The sequence below is a fragment of the Eriocheir sinensis genome, chromosome 16 (genome assembly GCF_024679095.1).
Source record: "Eriocheir sinensis breed Jianghai 21 chromosome 16, ASM2467909v1, whole genome shotgun sequence".
Lineage (NCBI taxonomy): Eukaryota > Metazoa > Arthropoda > Malacostraca > Decapoda > Varunidae > Eriocheir > Eriocheir sinensis.
Window position 1 is genome coordinate 14,583,478 of NC_066524.1, and position 18,183 is coordinate 14,601,660.

The 18,183-nt window shown below is 43.7% G+C and overlaps 2 protein-coding genes across 6 annotated transcripts in view; one reads left to right on the forward strand and one right to left on the reverse strand.

Moving 5' to 3' along the window:
• Nucleotides 1–18,183, reverse strand: part of LOC126999339 (uncharacterized) — a 37,847-nt gene that overhangs the window by 14,247 nt on the left and 5,417 nt on the right. Inside the window, exons 1-4 of one of the 5 annotated variants that reach the window (XM_050861859.1) lie at nucleotides 3,354–3,698; nucleotides 2,138–2,583; nucleotides 1,061–1,197; nucleotides 399–579 (exon numbers count right to left, since the gene is read on the reverse strand). In XM_050861859.1, the coding sequence (XP_050717816.1) occupies nucleotides 399–579; nucleotides 1,061–1,197; nucleotides 2,138–2,403 (584 nt within the window). In that variant the 5' untranslated portion in view covers nucleotides 2,404–2,583; nucleotides 3,354–3,698. Of the gene's footprint in view, nucleotides 1–398; nucleotides 580–1,060; nucleotides 1,198–2,137; nucleotides 3,699–18,183 lie in introns of those variants that run through there. The other 4 variants (XM_050861858.1, XM_050861857.1, XM_050861860.1 and 1 more) reach the window with 4 other exon arrangements.
• LOC126999346 (WD repeat-containing protein 86-like) overlaps nucleotides 6,590–18,183 on the forward strand; it is a 14,600-nt gene continuing 3,006 nt past the window's right edge. The window contains exons 1-6 of the mRNA XM_050861869.1: nucleotides 6,590–6,634; nucleotides 11,899–12,182; nucleotides 14,622–14,743; nucleotides 15,469–15,608; nucleotides 17,062–17,223; nucleotides 17,599–17,724. Coding sequence (XP_050717826.1) covers nucleotides 11,995–12,182; nucleotides 14,622–14,743; nucleotides 15,469–15,608; nucleotides 17,062–17,223; nucleotides 17,599–17,724 — 738 coding nt within the window. The 5' untranslated portion in view covers nucleotides 6,590–6,634; nucleotides 11,899–11,994. The remainder of the gene's footprint in view (nucleotides 6,635–11,898; nucleotides 12,183–14,621; nucleotides 14,744–15,468; nucleotides 15,609–17,061; nucleotides 17,224–17,598; nucleotides 17,725–18,183) is intronic.

The window sequence follows — 18,183 nt, forward strand, 5'->3', positions numbered from 1 at the left end:
CCCTAGACCCACCGACAAAATAACGGCACCCTTCACAACACACCTCACCCTTGCCAAGCTCTCCTACCCTTCTTTCACCCTTCCCACATCCCCTCCACACCCTTGCACACCCTCCCTAGACCCACCGACAACCTAACAACACCATTCACAAGACACCTCACCCTTATCAAGCTTTCTCACCCTTCCACACCCTCCCTATACCCACCAACACCCTAACGACACCCTTCACAACAGACCTCACCCTTCCTTCACCCTTACCACATCTCCCTACACCCAGCACACCCTTCCTCGACCCACAGACAACCTCACAACACACTTCAACCAGACGGAAAGAAAATAAAGCTAAATAAACAGGTGGAGAGAAATAAAATAGATAAACAGGTGAATGGATGGAATACCTCAGTGCCTTGTTGGTCTCGGTCTTGGAGAGGTTGAGGCAGAGGTAGATGGTGTGACCCAGCTTGCCCCGGTACGGCTGCCCCCACACCTTCTCCCTCACACCGGGCTCCACGCTGTGACACATCTCCGAGAGGCAGGCCAGGATGTGCATGATTAGCTCCTCGCTCTGGGGCCAGGTAGCTGTTGGGGAGGACGGAGAGGGAGAGTGAGAAACAGAGACTGGGGGAGAGAATGGAGAGAGAGAATGAGAAACAGAGACTGGGGGGAGAGAATGGAGAAAGAATGAGAAACAGAGACTGGGGGGAGAGAATGGAGAGAGAGAATGAGAAACAGAGACTGGGGGGAGAGAATGAGAAACAGAGACTGGGGGAGAGAACGGAGAGAGAGAATGAGAAACAGAGACTGGGGGAGAGAACGGAGAAACAGAGACTGGGGGAGAGAACGGAGAGAAAGAGAATGAGAAACAGAGACTGGGGAGAGAATGGAGAGAGAGAATGAGAAACAGAGACAGAGAAAGAGACAGACTTGCATAGATATTCAGACCTCAGAGACCCTATCATCCAGAATAGTTCATCCGTCCTTAAACCCAAGTGAATTTATGGAGAATTTATGGCCACCAAGACTTTGCATTTATGATTTAGCGATTATTGGCAGTCCTTACCATTAGGCGTGGGGGGGCCGGGCAGGAGTTCAAGCAGGTGGCTGTGAAAGTTGCTGAAGATCCTGTAGGACTTTATGTTGACGCGACGCAGCACGAGTTTGAAGCAGTGGACCGTCTCTTCTATGGACCCCCACGGACTGCCAGGGAAGAGGAAGAGGGGGAGAAGAGGAGAGACATAAGAGCATAAGATGAAGGGAATGAGGAAAAAAATAGAAAAGATGGAAGATGTAGAGGAGAAGAAAATAAATCAGGGAATAAAAGAGGAAGAGAAGGGGGAGGAGAAGAGGAAGAGCATAAGATGAAGGGAATGAGGAAAAAAAATAGGAAAGATGGAAAATGTCAAGAAGAAAATAAAAGAGGGGATAAAAGAGGAAGAGAAGGGGGAGGAGAAGAGGAAGAGGAGGAGACATAAGAGCACAAGATGAAGGGAATGAGGAAAGTAATAGGAAAAATGGAAGATGTCAAGAAGAAAATAAAAGAGGGGATAAAAGAGGAAACAGAGGAAGAGGTGGGGGAGGGGGAGGAAGAGGAGGAGGAGGAGGAGACAAAGAGCACAAGATAAAGGGATGGTTAGGTTTAAGTTAGGTTAGGTTAGGTTAGAGCTGCTTCCCTTACTGTACAGAAATGAATGAATGATGGATTAACTTATATCGAAAATTCCTCAAACAATAGATGAATAACCAAAACAACAGCAGAATATATAAATAGATAAATAAATAGATAAATAAATGGAGTACTTTTATCTAGAATCACACCCAAGCAATAGCAGAAGAAAAAAAAAAAAAGAGCAGAGTGCTTTTATTAAGAATCCCCCAAACAACAGAAGAAAGAAAAAAAGAAAGAAAGAAAGAAAGAACCTAACCTAAGCTAACCTAACCTAACCAAAGTGAACCTAAGCTATCCTAACCTAACCTATCCTAAGTAAACCTCAGATAACCTAACCTAACCTTTTACCAAAACACCCCATAAAAACAGCACAATCAACAAACAAATAAACAAACAAACAATGGGGTCCTTATGCCAAAAATTCCCCCAAACTATAGAATAACACCCAAACAACCCCATAACAAAACTTACACATTGGCACTGGGATTGCAGCTCTTTAGGAGGTCGTAGATAAACGGAGCAATTGTGACCATGGCGCTGCGCTCAAGGCCACCCCTCCTGCCGTACTTCTCCTCCTCCTCCTCCACCACCTCCTCCAGGACCTTCCGTATCCTCGTCAGGTTCTGCAAGCCCATCCTATTTATCGACATTTCAAACAATATGCGTGGCAGGAATTTTTCGATCCCTTCCCTGCGCTCCGACTCCCTCTCGTCCTTTTCCCTTTCATCGTCTCCCATCTTCCTCGTCTTCTTGGTGGGAGGCGAGTCGGTCAAATGTTCCGTTCTCTGGCGTGGTATGGAGTGGCCTCGTCTATTCTTCCATTTTCTTATTTTTTCTGGTTACTGGCGTTTTATAGTCTTGGTCATCGTTTGGGAGGTAGCCACCACTTAACAGCTTACTCCATCAGGACAGACAGCCTGAAAATAAAATGAATATTGACTATGCTGAGAGAGGCCACAGTGACATGAGTGGGGACTGTCTCCAGTGTAGGTACTCATATCTAGCAAGAATCCCCATCAACCTTTTTACATTTCCCTCTAGCATCCTATTCCATCCTATTATTTCTACCCTATTCAGCCTCTCTTCCAAACCTAGGACACTCAAGTAACACATGCTCTATTGTCTCGTCAACCCCCCCCATACCTTCCACCATTGGCCCACCTAAATATCCTACTATTCACCTCTAAGGCTTGACACTTGACTTTGATCTTGATACATAATGCGCAGGGCACTTTCAGGTGCATAACACGCATATTTGTGTTGGCTGTTAGGGGGACGAGGGAGCCGAGTGTGCCGGGGAGGGAAGTGAATCAAGTGTAATTGTTAGTGTTGGTGTGTTGTGGTGACAAGTGAGTGTGTGGCTGCAGGGACTGGTGGGAGGGGAGGAGCCTTCGCATTTGCTGTCCTGTGTCTGACTCGTAGATAAGAATAGCTGGCAGCAACAACAAACTGCCTAGTTAGGACCAAGAGGTCTGTTGCAGTTTACTTTTCCTTTGTACTCCTTTGTACTCTACGCATCCCTTCCACTTAACTCCCGCCATGGCATCACCTCCTCTCCCTTGTCCCTTCTTCTTTTGACTTGCAACGCTTTGTATCGCTTCTTAGGTCCTCCTTCTCAACACTTGTATACTTCACACCATGCACTTACTAGTTAATTCCCGCCTACTCATGTGCCTTACGAGTCTACCTCCTTCAGAATGTTACTCTTGTTCTGGGGTGGTAGAGGACAAGCTGACCCCTTGACCTGACCTCTCCTCTCCCAGCACCACGAGGTCTTCTTCTTCTAGTTAGGCTGTTGGGCCAACAAGGCACAGGGACTAACGAGTATCAGACTTGTTTTGACCGTCCCGCCACCGAGACACGCAGGTTTAACTCCATCTTTTGCTCTTTTTATCACTCCTGCTTTCCTTTCTCTTATTTTGGGATCATGAAGGACAGACTGGCTCCTTGACCTGACCCCTTCTAGCACCACGAGGTCAACAACGTGTATCAGACTTGTTTTGACCGTCCCGCCGCCGAGACACACTGGTTTTCTCTCTCTCTCTCTCTCTCTCTCTCTCATCTAATCCTCCCCCTCTCTCTCTTCCTCTTCTCCCTCCCTTCTCTCTTCTTCACTTCCATACCATTCCCTTAATTGTCTTCCCTTCATCTCCTTCCCTCCCCTTCTTCATTTCTCTCCCCCTTCCTTTCTCTTTTCTTTCCACCCTTCCTCCCCTCTCTCCCCCTTCTCGTCCATACCCTTCCCTTCTCTTCCCAACCTCCCCCTCTTTTTACATATCTTTATATATGACAAACACCTTAATTGAGCCTAATGCAAAATCCCAATCACTCCTTTTATCAAAAGTTTAATTGTGGCTCATGACGAACGTTTTTCACGGCCTGAGGTGAGCCACGCACATCCGGTTGCCATGTGTGTGTAGCGTTCTCTCCCTATTGTCTTCTTGTTTATGGGTGTCGCTACATCCAGAGAGGCGGGCCAGCCTATGGCACTTAGCCCGCGAGGGCTAACAACCCTCAAAATCCCACCACCCACCCCCTTTTGACGACCACTATGGTTGTGATGGTATGTGGTAGCGTGGTAGTCGTCTACATTCCCGAGCGCTGGTCCCGGATGGTAAGGCCTCAGGACAAGTGAACACTCGTTCCGAGGTTTGTGACCAGAAGGGCGTTACTTGTGTGATTGACTATGGAAGGTGGGAGGATTTCCGTGTGAACCACTTGTGAGACAGTATTAAGAAACTGGATGGTGATAATGTACTATGGGCGGGGGGGAGGCGTGTGTAAGGGTTCAGTAATCCCATATGAGCAGGAAAACAGGCTCCAAATGATGACGCTCACAGTAAGGGTGTATATAAATATGTATTTAGTTTCATTTTTCAAAGGTTAGCGGAGTACTAAAAATGACTGACTGACAGGCTGTATGCCTCTAATCTAACTAGCTACCGGCACAAGGGAGATTTGGGGAATACTCATAATGCTTAGCTCTGGTTGCTGGAGGAGGAGAGGCAGGAGCTGGCGTGAGCGTCGGGCTTGACAGGGGACGTCCACGATGGGAATGGGCGGTCCTGGTGATGGACAGACGGGCGCCGGTTGGTGTGGAGGGGCGGGCGCCGCTTGATGTGGAGAGGGAGCAGCTCGGGGCAGTGTTTGGGGGGCCCGACCTCTTCCCGCCTCTGGTTGGTTTGTGGTGGTTTTCGGGGGGCTGAGTGGAGAGATGGACACCTCTCTCACTCAACTCCAACTCGCTGCCTTTCTTGCTTCCTGCTGCTCGTCTCCTGACTAGCCCGCCTCACACAGCAGGCCGTGGGTGGTGTGTGGGTCGGGGGCTGAGTGGAGAGATGGACACCTCTCTGACCAGCCCGCTTCTCTGTGGTTTCTCACTGCCGCTCCTTGCTGTAGGGGTGTTCGTCTCCTCACGTCTCCCAAGCTTGTGGTGCTCTTCCTCACTGACCCGTGGGTCTCCTTGCCCTCGCCTTCTCGCCTCTGCTCCTCGCTAAGCTCCTCCCCCTTCTTCACGTGACTCCCTCTCGGCATTACAATCAAACCCTACCTACCTAACTAGTTATTGCTTTCTTGGGGGGGGTTCGAGGCTTTGAGATGAGGGATTTCAGTAACTCTCATTCATATATTCGCTCATCCGCTCGCCGTGTTATCTTCTCATAACCTTTTACGCACTTACATTCCTTAGCCACCCATTCACTCCCTCACTCATTCACGCTCCTACTCGCCCACACTTACTCACTCTGTCACTCACTGACTTTCTCACATTCTCTCGTTCATTCACGCACTCGCTTACACTTACTCTGCTACTCACTGACTTGCATACCCTCTCGCTCACTCACATTCGGACCGTTACACGTGTTTTTCACCTCCACGGCGCAGAAGCCTTGCAAAACTACCACCAGGCTCAGGAAACCACCCATGGAACCCCCGGCAACTTCTACGAGAGGCTATTGAAATGAATGCACTAATAGCCTTGAAGAATTTTGACCTATTTCCCATCGAAGCAACATTTATCTCATCATTCTCTCCCACCCACCACAGACTCAAGGGCAAGGAGACGGAGATGAACACCGAGGCCACGAGTAGCTACCTATAGCGTATACCCCAAACTTTCCGTAGAGAGTTATGAAGGAAGTGGATGAAGGGAGAAAGGAGCGAAGGGGTAGATAAGAGAATGATCATTAAGAGAGAGGAAGAAGAGGGGAAGAGTAGGGAGAGAAAGGGTGATTAAAGGAGGGAAAGAGGGGAAAGGGAGGAAAGAAATGTGGAAGGGATAAGAGGAGGGAGGGAGAGGATAATTATGGGGAAGAAATAAAAGAGGAGGAGGAGGAGAATGAGGAGGAGGAGGAGCCAGAAGGGGAAGTGGAGAGAAACATTTGAAACATTTGAAACATTTTATTATCCCTTTAATGAAAGAAGGGGAGGGGAAGATCGAGGAGGGGGAAGGGAAGACGTGGGGAGAGAATGATTATATAAAGAGGAAGGAGGTCAGAGGGGAACCGGAATGAGGGAAAAGGGAGAGGAAACGGAGGAGGGGAAGAGAGGAAGGAGAAAGAGGGGAAACAAGAGGGAAAGAGGGGAGGGAGAGGAGGGAAAGGGGAGCTGTTGAGAAAGAGTACAGGAAACGAAAGAGAGGGGAGAGAAAGAGGGGAGACAAGAGGAAGTGGAGGAGGAGGGAAAGAAGGGAAAGGGGAGCTGATAGGAGAGAGAAAGGAAGAGGAAAGAAGGGAGGGAAGGAGAGAAGGGGAGAAAGAGAGGTAGAGAAGAAGGAAAGAGGAGAGGGAAAGGGAGGGGATCGAGCTGGTAAGAGAGAGGGGAAGGAGGGAAAGGGGAGAGAAGGGAGGGGAGAGAGAGGGAGGGAAAGGAGGGGAGTGGAGGAGTCTTGCGTGTGGAGTGAGACCCTTACCTGCCCTTCATTTGCTACCTGGAGAAGGAGGGAGACAGGTGTGCTTCGACCATGCACAGGTGAGGTGGTGTGTGGTGGTGGTGATGGTGGTAGTGATGGTGGTGATGATAGTGAGCAGTGAGAAACCTGGTAATGACTTGTGATAGTGGTGGTGATGGTGGTGATGGTGAAAGTGGTGGTGAAATATGTTGTGGTGATTGGTGATGGTGATGATGGTGGAGGTAGTGATGACAATGACAGTGATGGTAGTGATAGTGAGGACAATGGTGATGGTGGTGATGAAAATGATGGTGATGACAGTGGCGGAGAAGGTGATGATAATAATTGATAATGAAAGAAATGACAATGATTGAATTTTATAACGAGACGTATTTTGGATTTATGTAAGCACACACACACACACACACACACACACACAGACACACACACACACACGGATAAAACAAAATCATATAATAATAAAAATTACGAAAACTATGGCAAACACAGAACAAAAAATGTAAATAGAGCAGGAAAAGAACAAATAAAACAGAATAAAACATGACAAATACAATAAAAGATATCAACAGAAACAAATAAACATCACAGTCAGACATTCAAAGTCGATAAAATAAAAAGAAAAAGAAAACGAAATCCAGAGAAACTGAACTAAAAATAACTACAACCTAAATAAAATGAAAAAAAAAAAGAAAACCAGCCCAAATCGGTAACCAAAACTAGATACAAACAAAATATACAAAAATTAAAACAAAAAATACAAAAAAATAAGGAAAACAACAAAGAAGTAAAAAATAGTAAACAAAACAAAGCAAGACAATCAAAATGAAGAAATGAACAATCTCGAGAATAAAAATAAAACAAAGAAACACCAAAAAAACAAACAAGTAAAACAAAGAGAAAACAAAATCCTTGACAACAGTGACCGAAAAAAAGAAGGTTTATTTATAACCAAGAGGAAAAAGAATGACAAGAAAAACGAACTGAAGGAAAGAAAAACACAAATAACAAAGAAAACAGAAGAAAAAATAAGCGGAAAATAAAAACTTTGAACACAAAATAACTGAAAGGAAAGAAAACTCTAAATAACCAAGAAAAAAAAAAGATCATTGACAACAAAATTAATGGAAGAAAATTATATAAAAAACAAAGAAAACGAGAAAACAAAGAAAAAAGAGAAAACGAAGAAAAAAAAGAAAAAAGAAAAGGAGAAAAAGAAAAAATAAAGAAAAGAAAAAAAACAGAAAAAAAGCGAACAAAGAAAAAAGGAAAAAGAAAAGAAAGAAAACAAAATCCTTAACAACAAGAAGGGGAAAAAAGAAGAAAACAAAAGCAACAGCAACAAAGAAGCCTATAAATAACCAACAAGCAAAAAAAAAAAAAAAAAAAAAAAATCCCTTAACAACTAGCAAACTAACCCAAGGACGGAAGTAAACACACACACACACACACACACACACACACACACACACACACCACACAAAAAAGTCATGTAACACTACCAGGAACAACTACTACAAGGGGTATACCTGGTAGGGGGAGGGGGGGCCACCAGTAACCCCCCTACCCCCTACCCCGGTGACGTCAGTTGAGACAGGTGGATCGATTGAGGAGGTCACCTGGACAAGAGGGGGGGGCGGTCAGGTGAGGGGGCGGGGGGGACGGGGAAGGGGTGTGTTATAAATTGTTCTTTTATGATTTTTAAGTCATGTTTTGTTACTGAGAGAGAGAGAGAGAGTGCATGTGGCTTTGCATTAAGACTTAAATGGTCATCGGTTTCATTTCATCAACAATGCATGAGTTTTTTTTATTATTATTTATTATTTCGATACAACCCTATCCCGCTTACATGAGTAAACGTGTGTGTGTGTGTGCGTGTGTGTGTGTGTGTGTGTAAACGGGTGGTCTCTACGCAACACACACACACACACACACACACATCACCCTTCCCCACTTCCCCCATTACTCACCACATTACTCTTTGTATGGTATTTTTGTGTATTTTCAGCCTTATGGCTGCCTACAAATGAATAAACCATTTATTATTATTATTATTATTACACACACACACACACACACACACACACACACACACACACACACACACACACACACATACACACACACACACACACGTTTACTCGTGTAAGCGGGACAGGGTTGTATCGAAATAATAAATAATAATAAAAAAAACATGCATTGTTGATGAAATGAAACCGATGACCATTTAAGTCTTAATGCAAAGCCACATGCACTCTCTCTCTCTCTCTCTCTCTCTCTCTCTCTCTCTCTCTCTCTCTCTCTCTCTCTCTCTCTCTCTCTCTGTCTGTCTCTCTGTGTCTCTGTGTCTCTGTCTGTCTGTCTGTCTCTCTCTCTCTCTCTCTCTCTCAGCAACCCCAAACAGGCCTGTCTATTTATGAGAGAGAGAGAGAGAGAGAGAGAGAGAGAGAGAGAGAGAGACATACCACATTACATAAAAAAAAGGTCTATTCCTTCACTTGGCTACACAAACACACACACAAACACAGTCGCCAACACAACCCACTACCTATTCCTGCTCAGGTGTGATAGTACTAATTAACTGATGATTGACAGGTAAACACTCGCACCTGGAAACGCATAATCTAGGTCAGTCCTGCTCTTTTTTTTTTTTTTCTTTTACTTTTTTTTAACTTATTTTTGTGTAGACAGGAATGTGGTTTTGGCTCCTTTTTCTGTCGTTTCGTTTTTCTTATCTTTTTATTTCTACTTTTATTTTCTTTTTACATTTTTTATTTTACTTTTTTTTTTGTGTGTGTAGGCAAGAACGCATTTATCATGTCTTTTTTCTTTCTCTCGTTTCTTCTTCTTTCTTTTTCTCTTTTTTTTTTCCTTTTTCTACTTTTCTTTTCTTTTATTTATTTTTACTTTTTTTGTGTGTGGACAAGAGTGTAGTTTTAGCTTCTTCTTTCTTCTCTCGTTTCTTTTTTCTTTTCTTTTTTCTTCACTCGTTTCTTCTTTCTTTTCTTCTTTCTTCTCTCGTTTCTTCTTTCTTTTCTTCTTTCTTCATTCGTTTCTTCTTTCTTTCTTTTCTCCTGTCTTCATTCGTTTCTTCTTTCTTTCTTTTCTTCTTTCTTCACTCATTTCTTCTTTCTTTCTTTCTTTTCTTCTTTCTTCACTCATTTCTTCTTTCTTTCTTTTCTTCTTTCTTCACTCATTTCTTCTTTCTTTCTTTCTTTTCTTCTTTCTTCACTCATTTCTTCTTTCTTTCTTTCTTTTCTTCTTTCTTCACTCATTTCTTCTTCTTTCTTTCTTTTCTTTCTTCTCGTTTCTTCTTTCTTTTCTTCTTTCTTCATTCGTTTCTTCTTTCTTTCTTTTCTTCTTTCTTCATTCGTTTCTTCTTTCTTTCTTTTCTTCTGTCTTCATTCGTTTCTTCTTTCTTTCTTTTCTTCTTTCTTCACTCATTTCTTTTCTTTCTTTCTTTTCTTCTTTCTTCACTCATTTCTTCTTTCTTTCTTTTCTTCTTTCTTCACTCGTTTCTCCTTTCTTCTCTCGTTTATATGTATGTCTGTGTGCGTATATAAACAGAAAACGTGTGTATGTGTGTGTGTGCGTGTATGTGTGTTATATAAAAGCATGCAATTATTGTCTTTGTCTGTGTGTTGTTTATGACTCGTGTGTAAATGTCTGCTTTATGTCTGTTGATACTAATCTTAACAACGAAGGAGGGATAATAAAGGAGGAGGAGGAGGAGGAGGAGGAGGAGGAGGAGGAGGAGGAGGAATGAGAAGTGGCGACAGCTTAAAAGGAAGTGAAGAGAGGAGAGTGTGCGAGAAGCGAGAGAGGTGAGGAAGGGGAAAGAGGGAAGGGAAGCGACTCACTCCATTACATTAATATAACAAAGAAAGGAAAGGCGGAGGGACGGAAGGGAGGGGAGGAAGGAAAAGTGAGGGAAAGGTTGTAGGAAGGCACAGAGGAGTTTTCGTATAACCTCAAATTAGTGCAAATAAAAAGAAAATTCAGATCAAAATACGAGTGTAATAAACTGGGAACGCGTCACTCAAATACATTACTAACAAAAACTGAAGGTAGAGGGAAGAAGGGGATAGATCTACATAGATTTACACAGAAATTCAGACCACATAGACCCCGTGGTCCAGACTAGGTGATCTGTCCTTAAACCTAAGTGATTCTACATTAATCAGATGGCTCCAAAACTTTGCATTTCAACTTTAGTTAGTATTAAGTTGAAGGAAGTGTCGGTCGAGCTTGTTTTTATTAAAGGAGTCAATCGTGTTACACTGGACCACTGAAGGCGGGAGCTTATTTCATTCTCGCACTACAACGTTGGTGAAGAAAAATTTGGTGCAGTCTGAATATACTTGTCTACATTAAAGCTTTGTGGCATTGTTCCTCGTTCGCAAAGTGTCATCGGAGGGGAGAAGGGATCAAACAGGAAATTACATTTTTTTTTCTGTGTTGCATGATATTAAAAAGCAAATTCTAGTTAAAGTGTAAGTACAACAAACTGTATACTTTAATAGTGTCTTCCATTCAGCGTAACCTGTTTCTGGGTCGTGATCTGTAGAGTCCCTTGATAGATAGAGTTCCGACAACCTAAGATTTAGACGCCATTATTGGTCCTGTTGTCCCCACGAGAGTGTGTGATAGCGTTTGAAAAGCACGGCGAAAACAGGCACAATAATGGCGTCCAAATCTTAGGTAGTCGGGACTCTATAAGGGACTCTACAGATCATGACCCAAAAACAGGTTACGCTAAATGGAAGACGCTATAATATGAGTAGAAATCCGCTTTGTATTTCTCGGAATCAACTGAAGAGAACATTTCAACCCAACTATACTACCCATTCTCTTACCTACCCACCATCCTTCCCATTCTCAGGCTCACCCACAAGATGCATATCCTTCGTTTTCTTCACTTGCCCTGCTGACAAATCCTCTACAGACCTTCTACTTGCTTACACACCCACACACACCCTTTCTTCACCTCGAATCCCCCATCTCCACTAACCTACCCACCATTTCCCGTCCTCAGGTTCCCCCTCTAGACGCGTATCCTACATTTCCTCCACCTGCCCTATTGACAAACTCTCTACAGCGCCTCTACCACACACCCTTCACTTAGCTCGTGTCCTCCATCTTCACTAACCTACTCACCATTCTCCTCTTCATCAGGCTTCCCCGTCCATTTCTACTTACCTAACTGTCATTCTTCCCTTCCTCAGGCTTCCCCATTTTCCATTTTCACTCACCTGTCAAACATTCTTCCTTTCCTCAAACTCCCACGTCCATTTCCACCTATCAACCCACCGTTTCCCTTCCTCAGGTTTCCCCTCAAGACGCGTATCCTACACTTTCTTCTCTGCTGACGAACCCTCTACAGTCTACAGCGTCTCTCCCTGCTAAGTCACCACCACACACCATGGGCAGCGGCATCAGTAGGGGAGGAGCCGAAGGGGTGCCGCTGGAGACGATCAGGAAGCATACGAACTGCGTGAACTGCATGTGTCTGTCCGAGGACGGCTCCCTGCTGGTCACGGGCTCCGACGACACCACCGTTAACATGTGGAGCACCGAGACCGACCCCATGGAACACCTGGGCACGCTGGAGTGAGTGGTGGTGGTGGTGGTGGTGATTATGGCATAGTGGTGGTGGTGGTGATGATGGTGATATTGGAACTGTGATGGTGGTGGTGGTGGTGATTATGGCATAGTGGTGGTGGTGGTGGTGATGATGGTGATATTGGAACGGTGTTGGTGGTGGTGATGATGGTGGTTTGATTTTCCCATTTTCTTTATTTTACTGATTTTCTTTACGTTTATTTTACTACCATTCACCAAAGACAAAACAAGAAAGTATGTATGATAACTTATAAGAGTCACCCAACACATGCACCTTTTTTTTCTCATTTCCTTTTTACTTTTTCTTTCGTTCTTTCTTCCTTTCTCTCCTTTTTCATTAACCATTTCCTCCTATCTTCTTTCTTCCTTTCTTTCTTTTTTCATTAACCATTTCCTCCTATCTTCTTTCTTCCTTTCTTTCTTTTTTCATTAACCATTCCTTCCTATCTTCTTTTCGAGCATTTCTTCTCTTTTTTTTTTTTTAAGGGTTATGCTGTTTATTTTAGGCCTATTTTTATCCTTGTGTTGTATAAGTAACTTCTTTTTTTTTTCTTAATACTAAAAAAAATGTCCATGTGTTATTGTATTTTCTTTCTGCTCTATTTCTTTTTCTCTCTTCTAATTGCTTCTTCCTCTTTATCTCTTCTCTATCATCACGCATGTCCTTCCTCGCCTCCTCTTATCACCTCCCTATCATCATTTATTCTGCTTTACTATTCCTCCTCCTCCTTCTCCTCCTCCTCCTCCTCGCTTGTTGTCATTCCCTTCATCCATTATTCTTCATCTTCGTCCTAATCCCCGTTATCCTTCCATCTCTTTAGCACACGAGTCATCAGGTAATTGTTCTCTCCCTTCCTTATTCCCTTCTTTCTTCTGTCCTTCCTTGCCTCCCTCCTTCCTTTCTTTCTTTTCCTTTGTCCTTGTCTGTTATCTTATGTAATTACCTCACTCATTCCTCCCCTCTTTGTTTACTTTTATATTTCTTCCTAATACTTCTTTTCTTCTTCATTTCTTTCCTTCCTTCCTTCTTTCTTTCCTTCCTTCCTTCCTTCCTTCCTTCTTCATACGTATACTTGTTCTCCTTCCTTGCTTTCTTCACCCCTACTTTTACTTCTTTTTCTTTTGTTTTCTTTCTTTTTTCCTTCCTTCTTTCATTAAACATTCCTTTCTTTCTTCATTTCAAACCTCTCTTCACTTTTTCCTCCTTTTCCTTTCTCTCTCCACATTCCTAAATCCCCACAAAATCTTCCTCCACCTTCTCTTCCCCTCCACCTTCTCTTCCCCTCCACCTTCTTTTCCCCTTCACCTTCTCTTCCCCTTCCCCTCCCTTCCCCTCCCTTCCCCTTCCCTCCTACCCTGGCTGTGGTAATGGGGAGGTCAAGATTAAACACAGAGAAATAGGTTAAGTAAAGGGGGAGAGAGATTTTGTGGGTCATTATGTTCTATTATTGTGTTATTACCCCTTCCCCCTTCCTCCCCTTCCCTCCCCTTCCCTCTCCTTCCTCCTTTCCTCCCCTTCCCTCTCCTTCCCTCCCTTTTCTCTTCCTCCTTCCCTCCCAATCCCTCCCCTTCCCCTCCCTACCCTTCACTTCCCTCTCCTTCCCTTCCCTTCCCTCTCCTTCCCTCTCTTTCCCCTTCCTCCTTCCCTCCCCTTCCCTCTTCGTTGCTATTTTATCCTTCCATTCTAATTTCTTTCTCCACTGCCTTTGTTTTCTTTCCCTTTTTTTCCCACATTCTTTCCTACTCCGCCCAGTTTTCCTCCTCTTCATTCCTTTCTCTATCCACTTCTTTTTCTTCTATCTGTTTTACCTCCTGCTTTTCCTCACTTTCTTACTTACTTTCTTTATTTTCTTATAATCATGCGCTTTCTCCCTGCTTTTCTTTCCTACTTCCCTCTTTTACTAAACGAAGAGAAGAAGGAATAAAGGAAGGAATGAAAACAAGAAAGATAAAACGAACGAAAGACTTACCAAACGATGGAGCATATTAATAAACAGATAAATGAGGGGATGAAGGAATTAAAGATTGAACTAATTAATGAATGAAAAGAAGAAAGAAAAGAAGGAAGAGAACGAATAAGGAGAGGAACAGCAACTCCCACCTACCACTTCGCTCCCTCGTTCCTTCCTCCTTTACGTCATTCCTACATGCCTTCCTCCCTTACACCATTCCTTCTCTCCCCATTCCCTTACACCATTCCTCCTCTCCCCATTCCCTTACACCATTCCTCCTCTCCCCATTCCCTTACACCATTCCTCCTCTCCCCATTCCCTTACACCATTCCTCCTCTCCTCCCTCCCTTATACCATTCCTCCTCTCCTCCCTCCCTTACACCATTCCTCCCTCTCCCCATTCCCTAGCACCATTCCTCCCCCATTCCCTGACACTATTCCTTCCCCATTCCCTGACACCCTTTCTCTATCACAGGGGGCACACGGGCTTCATTCAGTGTGTCACCGTTCACGACACCTACGTCATCACGGGTTCCAAGGACTCCACCATCAAGCGCTGGGACATGGCGACGCTGGAGTGCGAGTTTACCTACACAGGTGAGGCTACGTGTGTGTGTTTACCTGTGTGAGCTTACCTGTACGAGCTTACCTGTACGAGTTTACCTGTAGTTTACCTGTCTGAGTTTACCTGTGCGAGTTTACCTATACGAGTTTACCTATACGAGTTTACCTGTGAGAGTTTACCTGTAGTTTACCTGTACGAGTTTACCTGTGTTGGAATTTATCTGTACGAGTGATAATTTACCTGTACGAGTTTACCTGTGTGTGAATTTACCTGTGTGAGATAACTCGTGTGTGTTTACCTGTACGAGTTTACCTGTGTGTGTGTGTGTGTGTGTGTCATAACTTAATAATTTGTCACACTTTCTTTATGCTTTTAAACAGTCAAATTCTGCTTATTCGTAACCTGTGCAGTTGAATAATTGTAATGTGTGGCCAATATAAACTATCTATCTATCTATCAATCCATCTACCTAAATACGTGTCTTTCTATCTATCATTCTATCTCCCTGTCTATCTATCTATTCCCAGTTCCTTCACCCTTTCACATACACCCTAGCACACCTATCTACACATCTACGCCACACTATACTCACCCTTATCCCCATTCACCCTATCCTCCACAGCACACCACCCATCTACATCCCCCCATTTCCTCTCCTCACACCTATACCATACCATCCCAAACTACATCCCATTCCCCCAGTCCATCCCATTCCCTCTTCGCGCCTCGACTTGACCCCCTTCATCCCCTCCCACAGGACACACCAGCCGCGTCAACAAGCTCATCTGCACGGGGGAGTTCATCTTTAGCACCTCGCACGATAAGACGGCGCGGGCGTGGCTCTTCGATACGGGGACGGTGGAGGAGAACGGCGACGCGTGTATCAGGGTTTTCGAAGTGAGTCCAGCGTGTGTTAGTTTAGTTCCCCTCTTGTGGCGCTTGAGAGAAAATGGGTTTGTGAATGAAGTAAGTTGCGTGTGTTACTTGAGTTTCCCCTTCTGAGAGCGCTTGTTCATTTAGTCCCCCTTGTAGTGTGTGTAAGAAAACAGGCTCGTGAATGGATTGTCACGCTTATTTCTTCAGTTCTCCTCTTTGCTAAGCTTGAAAGAAAACGGGTTTGTGAATGAAGTAAGTTGCGTGAGTTACTTGAGTTTCCCCTTTTAAGAGCGCTTGTTCATTTAGTCTCCCTGGTAGTGTGTGTAAGAAAATGGGCTTGTGAATGGATTGAGTCACGCTTATTTCTTTAGTTCTCCTCTTTGCTAAGCTTGAAAGAAAATGGGTTTGTGAATGAAGTAAGTTGCGTGTGTTACTTGAGTCTCCCCTTCTAAGAGCGCTTGTTCCTTTAGTCCTCCTGGTAGTGTATAAGAAAATGGTCTCGTGAATGGATTAAGTCACGCGTATTTCTTTAGTTCTTCTCTTTGCTAAGCTTGAAAGAAAATAGATTTGTGAAAGAGTTGCTCGTGTTACTTGAGTCACCCCATGTGTTAGCGTTTGAGCTTGAAAGAAAATGGGCTTGTGAATGAAGTGTGTTGCTCGTGTTACTTAAGTCACCCCATGTATTAGCGTTTGAGCTTGAAAGAAAATGGGCACGTAATTGCTGTCTGATTTACACATTTCCCCGGCCTTTCTTTCCTTCCTTCCTCATTGTTTAGCTTTTCTTGTTATAAATACGACTTTATACATCCTTTCTTTTTCCTTTCATCAATCTACTTCCCGGTAAACACATAGCCTTTCCTATCAAGCCGCTTCATTCTTTTCCATCCCTTCCGTTCCTTTATGAATCTCAGTTAATCTATGTATTTCGTATTTTTCCTTCCTTTAATCTACTTTCCATTTACCAGATATCCTTTCCCATTACACCCTTGCCTTCTTTTTCATTCCTTTCCCTTCCCTCACGCATCTCATTTTATAATACCTTTCCTTTTTTTCCTTCTCTAAATACACTTCTCAGTTACCACACTCCCTTTTCCTTTCCTTCATGACTCAGTAAATCCACATCTTTCCTTTTTCTTCCCTTATTTTACGTCCCAAATAAAACACATCCTTCCCTTCTTTTCCATTCCTTTCCCTTCCTTCACGCATCTCATTTTATAATACCCTTCCTTTTCTTCCTTCTCTAAATACACTCTCAGTTTTCACACTCCCTTTCATTCCTTTCCTTCATGACTCAGTAAATCCACATCTTTCCTTTTTCCTCCCTTATTTTACGTCCCAAATAAAACACCCTTTCCTTCTTTTCCATCCCATTCCCTTCCTACATACCTCCCAGCTAACCCACACCCTTCCTATCATCCTTACCACCCTTCCTACCACCCTTACCAAACATCCTCCCCTCTATCTTCACCCACAGGGGCACACGGGGGTTGTCTCGCCTGTTATCTTCATCCCGGAGAAGGCGATACGTATTCCGGATAAGGACAACCGCGACATCTACCCGACGGACTTGGTCATCACTGGGAGCTTCGATAACACGGCGATAGCTTGGTCCTTTGATACCGGCACCTCCTTGCGGGTGAGTGGGAAGGAGAATGGGAAGATGCGGTGAGGGAGAATGGGAAAGTTTAGTGAGAAGGAGAATGGGAAGGCTTGCGTGTGAGTGGGATGGAGAATGGGAAGGCTTGCGTATGAGAGAGAATGGGAAGGCTTGGGTGTGAGTGGGGAGGAGAATGGGAAGATACAGTGACGGAAAACGTAAAGAGAATGGAAGGAATGGAGAGAATGTAAAGATAATGGAATAAAGATGGAGGGAAGGAAAATAATGGACATAAGAATAGATAAAAGGCAGATATTTGAATGAAAAGGAGATAAAAGGAAAGAACGGTAAAGAAAACAATGCTGGAAAACTAGAGGAAAGAAATTATATCAAACTTTCTTTCCTTTTTTACAGAAGTTCAAGGGCCATCGCCAACCCATCACCTGTATGGACACCGATCCTAAGGGCACGATTCTCTACACGGCGGCCCAAGACAGAGCTATAATTGCCTGGGACATTAGCAACGCCCACATAATGAAGGTGAGAGAAATACATACATAAATAGATTAATACATATAGGAAGCGATCACCGTTTCTATTTTTTCTTCTCGTTTTCATTTATTTCTCCTTCCTTTCTCCCCTCGCTCTTTCGTTTTTATAACAATTCAAGACTTACCACATTTCTTTAACAAATTTCTTTTACAAATTTCAATACTTATTTAAAACTTCAAACCTTTCAAAATCTTTTCAAAACATCTTTCAACACATATTCAAAGCAACACAAAAACTTCCAACACCTTCTCAAAACACCTGTCCAATACCACAACTTGCGTCACCCTTTTTTTAACACCACTCACTTCCAACACCTTTTTTTTTATATTCACTCTAGCATTCATCACCTATTCAAAACCTCAACACCTTCCACACACCTCTCCACACCTCACAAAACCTTCCACGCCTATTCAGAACACCTCACCACCTTCCACACACCTTCCAAAA